Source organism: Panthera tigris, chromosome E3 (assembly GCF_018350195.1).
Source record: "Panthera tigris isolate Pti1 chromosome E3, P.tigris_Pti1_mat1.1, whole genome shotgun sequence".
NCBI lineage: Eukaryota > Metazoa > Chordata > Mammalia > Carnivora > Felidae > Panthera > Panthera tigris.
The window spans coordinates 16,867,244-16,879,361 of record NC_056675.1 but is presented as its reverse complement, the minus strand read 5'-3'; the positions used below and the strand labels follow the sequence as shown (position 1 = coordinate 16,879,361).

At 43.1% G+C, this 12,118-nt stretch overlaps 1 protein-coding gene across 1 annotated transcript in view; it reads right to left on the bottom strand.

Annotated features, from left to right (window-relative positions):
- Positions 1–1,739: 1,739 nt before the first annotated feature.
- LOC102950028 (integrin alpha-X-like) overlaps positions 1,740–12,118 on the bottom strand; it is a 28,529-nt gene continuing 18,150 nt past the window's right edge. The window contains exons 7-16 of the mRNA XM_042971625.1: positions 8,977–9,093; positions 8,809–8,888; positions 8,635–8,718; positions 6,605–6,683; positions 6,387–6,494; positions 6,186–6,269; positions 5,865–5,978; positions 5,601–5,702; positions 5,227–5,337; positions 1,740–3,501 (exon numbers count right to left, since the gene is read on the bottom strand). Of these exons, the coding sequence (XP_042827559.1) occupies positions 3,403–3,501; positions 5,227–5,337; positions 5,601–5,702; positions 5,865–5,978; positions 6,186–6,269; positions 6,387–6,494; positions 6,605–6,683; positions 8,635–8,718; positions 8,809–8,888; positions 8,977–9,093 (978 nt within the window). The 3' untranslated portion in view covers positions 1,740–3,402. The remainder of the gene's footprint in view (positions 3,502–5,226; positions 5,338–5,600; positions 5,703–5,864; positions 5,979–6,185; positions 6,270–6,386; positions 6,495–6,604; positions 6,684–8,634; positions 8,719–8,808; positions 8,889–8,976; positions 9,094–12,118) is intronic.

Below are 12,118 nucleotides of genomic sequence, written 5' to 3'. Positions count from 1 at the left end.
CAGCAGAGTAGTGGAAACCTGCCCATCTTTCTCTAACCTCAGCTCTTCTTCCAACTTTATAACACAAGTTTCAGCCTCTAGTTGGGTACTAATGGCCAACCCACAGTAGAAGCCAGCCAACTACACAGCTGTGCATTTCTCTTCTCTGCTGCACTGCACTCTGCACGGTTCCTCAAACAAAAGTATCAGACCAGTCACCATTTAGGGAACATCCTTGTACTCATGCACTGGTCCACAAGCCTCTGACCTATGTCTCATCCCTCCCCACAAAAAGGTCACGAACAACTCCCAAGACCCATCTTTCAGTCTCTTGGCTGGCTAGCAAGTTGTTGGTTTGCAACCTCAGGTATTCCCAGAATGAAATTTGAAACCAGCCCCCATATGGAAAGCAGACAGAAAGAGGCAGGCTTTAGCAGGGTTAATAAGTGAGGGAAGTAAGAGGCCTGACTTGGGCAGCTTCAAGAAAAGTAGATCTTTACACTGGCCCACTAGAATCTTAAGTTTATATAGAGGCTTTAACTAGGTTCAGGTACATGTACCATCCAGATAGACTCAATAATGCATTGTTCTCTCAGGGCTGTGTCTTTCAAAATGGTTCCCACTTTGGAAATGGTAGGCAGAGTATACATTCCAAGGACAGGGCAGGGAGTGAGAAGCCTCTATATACCCAGAGCCAACCAATGGTCATGTCCTCTCGATGACCTCCTCCAACAAACCGCTCCTCTTGCTTTTAGGTGCTATTATCCAAGGACAAAATGCCTGGAACAATGGCAGTCATCTTGCAACAATGAGGGGCATGGTCTAAGACAAAAGCATCACAAGATGGCTGCATCTTAATGTCATTATCGAGGAACTGAATTAACCAATGACTATATCTGAACTTCATGTGGGAAGACTTTGGATTGTCCCCTGTTACTTATAGCCAAGAGCAACCTTCCAGCATAAACATTAACTTTATTGCTGCTTTTATAAGCTTCTTTGAAATTATGTGACTTGTACATACTTTTGCTGTAAGAGCAACTTTGATTTATGCCACTGTAGTTTTGCTGTCTTCTCTGTATTTAATGATAAAATTATTGCTTTGGGATGGGAAAGCAATATGTTGCAATCATTCTAAGAAGTCTCTGTTGCCTTGTCTGTGAGGTCATTATGTCATGTGTGAAAATGACACAAAAGCTTTGATAGCTTCAAGCCATCTAACAAAGTTTCATAATGGACAACACCCTAGGAGAAAAAAGATATGTGATCCAATAAAATACTGTTTCAATGGTATAATATATTCTAGATATATTTAAATTTTGCTCAGAACCACTCATCCCACCATTTACACATCCCGATACTAAATGTGCACTGGAACCTCATTGATTTTGATGATATTATTCTAAGTTGAAGCAATTTACTTTTTTTTTTTGGAACCTCAACTTTTATGCTTCAAAGAAAAATTTTTAAGCCGTTGATCCATTTTTATGATTTGGGGATATAACACAACACAATGGCAACCCTGAAAAATGTTAATAAAATTAATGTAAGCAATAATATGCACAGAAAATATGTGAAAATAACACCTGTTGCCTTCATTTTATTTTTTTAAATTTTTTAAACATTTATTTATTTTTGAGAGACAGAGAGAGGCAGAGCATGAGCAGGGGAGGGGGAGAGAGAGACACACACACACACACACAGAATCCTAAGCAGCCTCCAGGCTCTGAGCTGTTTGTTAGCACAGAGCCCGACACAGGGCTCGAACTCACGAACTGTGAGACCGTGACCTGAGCTGAAGTCGGAAGCTCAACTGACTGAGCGACCCCGGCGCCCCTGTTGCCTTCATTTTAGACAAGAGATTGCTGCAGTCCTTAGAGTCTAGGAACACCTTTAGGAACATAATTACTTAAGTATATGGCAGGATTTCCATGAAAGTCTATTCATGGAAAGGATTTCTATGAAGGGTTATTTTCCAGCTTCCCCTAAATCACTCATCAACTGCTTCACCCTTCTGTGTTTCTAATGCAACCATACACATGGCCCAAACACCTAAGGGGTGGCAGCAGCAGTGGGATCTCTCCAGGCAAGGAATGGCCTGCTATGTGTTGACCCCCAGCTCAGTGCCATGCACCACTTTGTGCTTTATGCTAAGATTGGTGGCATAATAGTAAGAATGGCCTTATTTGGGGCAGCAGGTCTCTGATATAAGACTTCAAAGTGCTCTCCAATCACTTACCATATGCAAACAATGTCCCCTTCACTACATCCTAGGATTTGTAAGAAACACCTGTGTGTTGATCCACTCTAATGACCTTTCCAGGTAAGCCCCTTCTTCATGCCCCTGTCACAGCCCCATCAGCCTCCCATCAGTGACAGCTTTGAGAATCGAGTGAGTAGATGAAGAAGTCAGGTTATCCAACGTAAGAACATTAATAATCCTCACTCTATTTAACTTACTTGTCCTGGCCTCAGGCTTCAGGGCTGGCAGGTGTCCACCATGGTTAGGGGACACCATGGACTGACCACTATACATGACTCACATCCCTAAAAGGCCTTAATTTTATACCTTTGACATATTTTCCAATGAAGGTGCATGCATTGTTTTTGTGCAATGTGTTAAATTGTTAATGCAAACTTTAAAATACACAATTTTTAGAATAATGCTTTAGCGTTTCTTCATTCGCTATATTTGGAACCTCAAAAAAATGGAAGTATCCTGGGCATCTTGATCTCTTGAGAGATGCTGGAGCTAGTTGAGCCAGAGTGACATTGGGGCAATACCCCTGCTGGGGTTCTACTTCTCCCTCCAAGCCAGCAATGCTGACAAAGGCTGGAAGCCATGTTTACAAATTTCAATGTGTAGACATTTTATTCCCAATTCAGTTTCAAAATGCGGGCTGAAATTTCTGAGACAAAAAGCTGCTTTGACAGTATTTACTAGGAATGAGGATGATAGGAAGGCACAAAGCAACTCATGGTGCGTACATCAAAGCCCACCTTCTGGAAATTCAACTGGATTCCTAACTTCAAGTTGGAGAGTTCAGGAGTTATCCTATGTTAATAGGGAGCCACCAAAGATAGATGAGGATTGTGGCTTGTTTAGTATTGTATTTTAGAAAGATCATTGGTAGCTAGTGAAGAGAGACTGGAGCCTGAGGCTATTGTTCATGTACTTCTAGGTAAAAATCAAGGGCATGGTGAAAAGCCTGTTCTGGGGTTTCCAGTTGCAGACTTGACAAAACAAATAGCCCTTCCCTGGCAAGAACTTTCAGTGAACACAATGCATCCTCCCAAAGGGAGAAAGCTGGCCTCCCTCACATGGAGCATTTCTCTCCCTGCTGGCCTAACTTAGCTGAGAGTAAGAGGGCCAGGAAACCTCTCAGAAGAGAACAGGTTCAAGGGAGAATAGGAGGTAATTTCTTATTGGGAAGCTTGAGGGTCTGGTGTCCCATTTTCTGGGATAGTCTGTCCATTTGCTTCCTCCATCATTTCCTTATACTGACGTTTGAAGAAGCCAACCTGTGGAGAGGAAGGAAAAGAGAATTAGGAAATCCAGTGGAAGAGAGGAAAAGAGATGATTGAGGAGGGAGAGGGATCACCATTGCTGGAGCCCCTACTATGTTCCAGCACTACACTAGAAACAGACACACTGTGTCATTTAGCCTTTACCAAAATTCTGTGAGTTGGATGAAATCACCTTCAGAATGAGAAGTCAAGACCCAGCATGGACCAGTCACTGCCTACAGTCACAGAAAGAATCAGTGGTAGTGTCAGCACCCAATCCAGTGCTGTGCTTTATTTTATAATTTGCTGTGAAGAGAAACATGTAGTGATAAAGAGGAGAGTGGAAAAGACAAGGAGAGCAATTAAAGGCAGTCTGACTAGAATTAACAACACAAGAAACAACAGATGTTAGCAACAATGCAGAGAAAGGGAAGCCATCCTAAACTGTTGGTGGGAGTGCAAACTGGTTCAGCCACTCTGGAAAACAGTATGGAGGTTACCCAAAATTTAAAAAAAAACCACACAACTACCCTCTAATCCAGCAATTGTGCTACTAGGTACTCAAGGATACAAAATACAGATTCAAGGGGCGCCTGGGTGGCTCAGTCAGTGAAGCATCTGACTCTTGACTTCGGCTCAGGTCATGATCTCACGGTTCATGAATTTGAGCCCCACATCGGGCTCCATGATGACAGCGTGGAGCCTGCTTGGGAGTCTGTCTTTCCTTCTCTCTCTCTCTCTCTCTGCCTCTTTCTGCTCTCTCTCTCTCTCTCTCTCTCTCTCTCAAAATAAATAAAAAACTTTAAAAAATTAAAATTGAAAGAAAAAACAAAAAGACAAAAAACAAAGGGATACATGCACCCCAATGTTTACAGCAGCATTATCACTAATAGTCAACTATGGAAAGAGCCCAACTGTCCATAGGCTGATGAATGGATAAAGAAGATTGTAGATATCAAAAGAAATGAAATCTTGCCATTTGCAATGACAAGATGGAGCTAGAGTATATTAATCTAAGAGAAATAAGTCAGCCAGAGAAAGACAAATATCATATGATTTCACTCATATGTGGATTTAGGAAACAAAACAGATAAACATACGAGAAAGGAAAAAAAGGAGAGGGAAGAAAACTATAAGAGACTCAACAATAGAGAACAAACTGAGGGTTGTTGAAGGGTAGGTGAGTGGGAGGTGGGATAAATGGTGATGGGCATTAAGGGGAGGAATTATGATGAGCGCTGGGTATTACATGAAAGTGGTGAATTACTAAATTCTACTCCTGAAACCAATACTACACCATACATCAACTAACCTGAATTTAAATAAAAATTTGGAAGAAAAACACATAAGGAGGCCTGAGAATCAGACAGGAAGGCATGAGGGAGTGTTGGGGACTGGTGATGTCATATGTGGGAGGGGATCTCTCATATGCAGTGCGTTAGCAAGAATGTGTATCTATATCCAAGGTGAGTTCTTCCCTACACTGCAGAAAGAATGGGATCAAAAACTGATGGCTCAGTCAGTTAAGCGTCTGACTTCGGCTTAAGTCATGATCCCACAGTTCATGGGTTATAGCCCGCGCAGGGCTCTGTACTAACAGCTCAGAGCCTGGAGCCTACTTCGGATTCTGTGTCTCCCTCTCTCTCTGCCCCTCCCCTGTCTCTGTCTCTCAAAAATAAATAAAAATGTTAAAATTAAAAAAAAACCTGGTAGTGTCAAGAGCAGGATGAAAATACTCACCTTATACAGAATGACTGTGATGAGAGCCAGCAGCAGCAGTCCTCCCAAAGAGCTGCCCACAATAATGGGGACAGGGTTGTAGACCTCATACTTCTCCAGTACCATCTCCATCTGGAGTGGAGGTGACCTCATCAGAAAGTATCAGAACTCTTGCTGTCCCAGACTCTTCCCAGGTTCCCCAACCTTTAACTCTCTCCCCTCCTTCCTTTACTCCAAGGGGTGACAAAGAGAAAAATTCATAGGCTTGGGGACACCTCTCCTGCTGAGGGACCTTCATCCTTCCTCCCTCCAGGCTTGTGAGCCTCACAGCACCACATATTTTGCAGTAGGAGCCCTCTTACCAGCCTGGCCACTGCCTACCACACAGTCACTACCTGAGCTCTCAAGAATGCCTCCTGTCCTGGAAGCTGGGCATACACAGATGTGTTGAACATGATTTCAGCCACACTCACAATCAATACCTTCTTCTGCAATGTCTACAAAACAGAGGGGGCACAGATGAGGAACTAGCACTGGGAAAGGCACAGAGCTCAAGAAATGTCCTGGCTGGAGGATGGACACAGACATCATCTGGTGGCACCTGAATCCTGTGGTGGGGCGGTGGGGGGTGGGTGGACTCTGCTGTTGGGCCTACACACCTGGCTGACCCAGCCAAAGCTGAGGTTGCCCTTTAGGATGAAGTCAAGTTCCTCCTGGACGCCAAAGGAAGGCAGGTCACAGTGGAACCTCAGGCAGTCAGCAATTGAGCAGTTCTAGGGACAGAGAAGTAGCATTAGGCCAGAGAAAGGTGGTTTTGAAGGCAGATGACAGCATAAAACTGATTGATGTGAGAGGAGCAGTCACAATTGAATTCAAGAGGGCTGTTCAGCAGACAGCCATCTGAATGTAATACAGGTTCTTGAATTAAACTCTTCTGGTGTGTGGTTTGAAGTGGAAATGGCCCAGAGCCCTCCTTTTACCAGCACGGGATTCTTCTGAATGTGGGTCAGGAAGTCAGACTCTATGGGCACCATTCTCTCTGAAGAACACTGAATGGAGGGGTTCTAGGAAAAAACACAGAGAACAAGCATCTAAGGGGGTTGGGCATCAGGAATTCATGAGGGACAGAGAGATCCAAGTAAAGGGCATTAGCTGGGGAGCTGTACACAGTCCTTGAGTACCTGGGGGTGGAAAACCTCTAACTCTGTCCACACAGGCACCCCATTCAGCTCCACAGGCACAGAGAAGTTGATGCTGACAGGCAGGTCCCTCTGTCCCAGATTGTTCACCTGCACAGAGGGCAGTGAGAGCAAAGACCATGCCAAATGCCATATCCCTCCCTAATTGCTGGCTGCTAGCCCCCTGCCACAGCCCATGCTCTTGAGTCAGTATCACTTGCCTGGTATCTATGCTGAGCCTGGCTGCTTTCCTCCCAGTCCAAGGCTGAGAAGTTGAGGTACTTGGTGGACTGTTCATGGCTGGGGAGAAAAGAGGCACAGATGGATTTGAAGTTCCTTGAGGGACTCCTAAAGAGGCTCCAGTTAGCATCATGACAGGATAGGTAGCCAGTGGGGCCTTGGGGTGGCCTTCAATGAATTCTGTGACTGATCTGAGGTAATGGGAGGATTTAGGGAGCAGGGCTGGGCTTCAAGCTGGGTGCAAGCTTCTTGCAGAAGCTGTCAATGGAGTAAACTGCCAAGGAGGCTGGCAGAGAGCACCGTGAAAGGGACCCAGAGCTATGCCATTGACTCACTAGAGAACAGGGGCCAAACCATCCCTCTTTGTGTCTCTGTTTTCCTTTCAGGCCTTCATGGGCACAGAGGATACAGGATATGCATGTGAGACCCAGCAAAGTTTTGGGGAGACTTGGACTTATACTATTGGTAAATGTTTACTGGACACTACCACTGTCTGGCCTCCCACAGACCTTCCTTCCTCTCCTGTTTCCTTGGCTTTTCTTGGTCCTGGGACTTAGAGGTGAGGGAAGGCCTAACAGTACTCTTTACTGGATCTCAGCGTAACAATTCCTCCTGAGCCCTACCCAAGCCCATGTGTGGAGACCCAGTGGCCAGCCTGGCTCCTCACACAGGTGGGTGGGCTCACCTCTGGCCCTTCTTGCTCCACTTCTTGGGTACCTGTCCTTTGCCCACACAGTCCTAATTCTAGACCACTTCCACTCTAAACTCTCATCCCTCCTCTGTGAGGAGCTTCCCCAAAATGCCCCAGCCTCATCCTGTGGGCCTCTCTGAATGCTCCCACCCACAGAGTCAAATCAGCTGAGTACAGCTGAACTGTAGGGCCAAATATGCCTAGATATGCCCTGCCCATGGGTTTCCAGTACACACTCCAGCAAACAAGCTCAGAGCATGCACCTGGCTGGGCTGCTGAGACCTCCCAATGTGGAGATGTGAATTAGAATGTGACACTGGGCAGGAGGAGGGTGTCCAATGAGGCACAAGGGCAGAACTAGCACAGGGAAAGGTACCCAGGCTAAGCCACACAGACTTGTTGCATATCATGGATGTATACATCCCACAAGGGCAGGAGATTGTGTCTAGTTTTGATTATACAATACAGACTCAATAAATTTTTGTTGAATTTCAAATGAATTTATGGAAAGCAGCCAGAGCACTGTGCTTAGAACACAGGAAATGCTAGGAAGCTATTTACTGAAAGAAGGTGTCTGCTCCAACACATGACTTGACTCCTGAGTTTTAAACACCTCATCTATTACCCTTCCTGGAGCAGCATTTTAAGCTCTTTTTCTTTTATCTAACTTCTCCCTGAAATTTGACCTCTACAGCAAGCAGGTCATTTGTCTCTATACCTCCCAAAAGGGACTGGGAAGAGGAGGAGTAGCAGGTCTAACGCCCTGCAGGTGTAAATCTGTTCCTTTCAATGAAGAATTGTCTCACCCAAATGTCAATGACTCCTTTGAGAACCACTGCTGGCTAATCCCAATGCCATGGACTCTCACATTTAGCAGAGGCCTCCCCTGACACAAGGCTCTAGCTGCTCTTGGAAACTCAGCCTCAGAGTACAGAACCATGGAGAGGTCCTTGATGAGATTCTGTCTTGGATCAGAGTAACCTCACTTCCAAATAAAGCTGTAGGAATCTTGAGACATGGAAATGTCTCATATTTCTCAGGAAACCCAGGAAAATCTTGGTGTTTCTAAAAAAGCCTTCTGAGAACTGTAACCTCTATTAAATGTATAACAATAATAATATTACAATTATTATTATCATAGCTATCCCGCAATAAACACTCGATATTTAATTAGTAAGTGCTAGCAGTATCATCTACCAATTGAAAAGGTGGTGATAAAACCTGAATGTTCCAGATGTTGAAATGCTGCAGGGGATAAAATCCTTTCCTAGCCCCATCAGAGTGATAGAGAAGAACGCTTTTGAGCTGGTGGTATGGTACCTGCTGATCACAGTGTAGATGGCATACTTCACCATGAGCTCCATCTGAAAGGTGGTCTTGCTGGTCCTGGGAGTAGTATTTTCACTGGAGAAAGAGGAGGAGCCTAATTGGCAAGGACCCCAGAGGAGGAGGCTAGGGGCAAGGAGGCACTGCCCCCGGCCTGGCCCAGCTCACCTGCTCACATTAGCTGTCAGAAGCAACCTATCACCCAGTATGGCCTTGGGGGAGACGTCAAAGGTGACCATGAAGGTCATCTGAGGAAGAGGCAAGAATGAGGGAGTCACCAAGAAATGAGACAGGGTAGGGGCAGGTAAGCAGTGGGTGGGCAGAAGCAAGGCTGACCTTAGCACCCTCACGGAAGATGAGGTGGTTGATGCTGCAACGGGTGCTCTGAGTACTCTGGCCCTGGGCTGGGGTGCCATCACAGGTCAGGCTTGGGGAGTGTGCCTGCAGCTGGTTCTAGGCAAGGGCAAGTAAAGAAAAGGCAGGTGAGCATTGTTTAATATTCTAAAGAGACTCCATGAAGTAGTGAGTTTCCTGGTATGTATCTTAAGGTTATGTTTTTTAAAATATCTTCAGACACTGTCTGGTCAAATTTCTTCCTAATGTAGAAATGCCAGATTTATTAGAGTTTACCCTCTTTATTTTTTGTTCTTTTAAAAGAGCTTTTTATTATGGAAATTTTCAAACATACTCAAAAGTAGAAAGACAGACTAGATAAGTCAACCCTCTTTGTTTCCATCACTCAATTTAAATTTCTACTCTTGTTTTATTCAGCTGCTTGACAATTTTTTCTGAATAATTTAAAGCACATTCTGGATATCACATCACTGTATCCAGAAACACTTCAGTGTATGCCACTAACAGATAAGGGTATTTTTTAACATAACCACAAGACTTAAGAAATCACACTCAATAAAATAACTCCTTAATACTAGCTAATATCCAGGTCATGTTCAGTCTTCACATTTTCTCCAATAATGTTATTTTGCAGCTCATTTTTATTTATTTTTTACAGCTATTTTTAAAATCAATATCCAACGAAGGTTCACATATTGCATTTGGTTGACACATCTAGTAGTACATTCAATGATAGGGTGCTCAACCCTCACACAGCCAGAATTTGCCATTCCTAGTGCATTCCTTCATACATAAATCAAAATATGCTCCCATTGGGAATATCACTAGCCTAAGAGAGACATCGGAGACCAACCAACCAAATGGAAAGTATAGACCTAGTTTAGATGTTTGTTCAAATAAACCAGCTGTAAAAAAGATATTTTTGAGACAATTAAGGAAATTAGACTATGGTCTAAATACAAAGGAATCATTCATTTTGTTGGATGTGATCATGAGATCGGGGTCATGTAAGATGTGTGGGAGGAATGCAATGACATGTTGTCTGGGACTTGTTTTAAAATACATCAGCAAAGGGAAAAAACCCAGATGAAATAAATGTGGTCAAATGTTAATAATTGTTGAATTTGGATGATAAATTGTGGGGAGGTTTGTTGAACTACCTCCTATTTTTGTAAATGTTTAACATTTCATAATAAAATTTTCATTAAACAACCTGTTTCTCTTTGACTCCCTGTTGTCCTAGTTCTATCTTCTAGAATAGAGATTGCCAAATGACAGCTCACCATCAATTTTTATAAATAATTTTTTATTGGAAAACAGCTATGCTCATTCATATACATACTTTCATTGTCAATGGCTACTTTCATTCTACAACAGCAGAGGTGAATAGATGTGACAGACACTGTGTGACCCACAAAGCTGAAATATTTATCATCTAGTCCTTCATAGAAAAAGTGAAATCAGTAACCAAATGGTTAACAAGACTAATATGTGCAACTACAACTTTTTACCCAAATTTGCTTGTTCTCAGAATGTGGCCTACCACCACGTTTCTGTAGAAACAGTCTTGCCTAAAACCATGATAACAAAACACTTGATTTAGGTGTTTTGCAGAGACTCAGGCCTCATCAAGAAACTGGCCAGAACTGATCAGGACCACTGACTGCCTCTCTGACCATGCACAAATGCACAAGGGGTGAACTTTTGGCATAGAAGGGCCTAAAACTCCACTCTTGAATCATGCTAAGAAAACCATCTTCTGGTAATACGTAACATGCATGACAGCTTATGCAAAAGCTTCTCACGGTGCAGATAACAAAATGACCGCAATCCTCCCCTACTTATTAACTTCCTTTATCTGATTCTAAAGTCATATCACTCTTCTCCCCTATAACCAGACCTTGTTTTATTTGCCTTTAAATATCCCTGACTCTCCCTTTCCTTATGCAATGTCTCAATGATTGGCTTTACTGCACATTGAGGGTATGGACTTGGATTTGGTTACAAATTTGGCAAACCAGCCAAGAACTCTGCCTATGATTTGTCTACTCTCCAGCCAGTAAAAGTAACAGGAGGTTGGTGATAAGTCCAAGAAGTGTCCTAGGCTCTTTTGTTCTCGAGACCATCCCAGGGGCACCACCCCAACTTGGCACCACTGACTTTCTATGTTTAATTTAACTCTGTGGCAAGGAAACATCTTTTGGTTTGGACAGACATCTTTTCAAGAGTATTTTGGTATGATAGCATGTGAGCTTATTTCTTATTCTCATTCAGTTGCCTCAAAATAGGTAGGGGCATTTGGTTTGGTTCTCTTAGCCTCCTTTTCTTGCTTAACTAAGAAAAGTTTCCTAGGGTGCTAAGTGAAATAAGTCAGTCAGAGAAAGACAATACCATATGATTTAACTCATATGTGGTACTTAAGGAACAAAACAGATGAACACAGGGGAAGGGAAGGAAAAATAAAATAAGATAAAGACAGAGGGGGAGGCAAACCATAAGAGACTCTTAAGTAATAGAGAACAAACTGAGGGTTGCTGGAGGGGAAGTAGATGGGGGGGGATGGGATAAATGGGTAATGGGCATTAAGGAGGACACTTGTTGGAATGAGCACAGGGTGCTATATGTAAGTGATGAATCACTAAATTCTACTCTTGAAACCAATATTACGCTATATGCTCTATATTAAGTAACTTGAATTTAAATGAAATCTTGGAAGAAAAAAATAAAATAAACATAAAAAGAAAAGGTTGACTAGAAAACTTTTTGGTTCAGTCAGTGAAGACCCAACTTTCAGAGAGAAACTAGAGACTAGGAAGCCATTTGGTTCAGTAGGTGAAGCCCCAACTTTTAGTGAGGAACTAAATGCTCACAGTAGTACTCTCTGAGCTTCATCTGGTATGTTTGTTGCTGCAGCTTTTGGCATCTTTGCATAATACCAGCCATGTTCTAATTAGAAAATGAGAAATGACTATTTGATTTCTGCATGTAGCCCTTTGGGCTATACTCTCCAAAATTGGGCAGTGTTTAGTTATGAAACTATGAAAAAATTATCTTTTTTTGCAACACTGCTTGGCCAAGATATGTTACATTCTGGAGAAAAATGGCCATTAATTAATGGATTCAT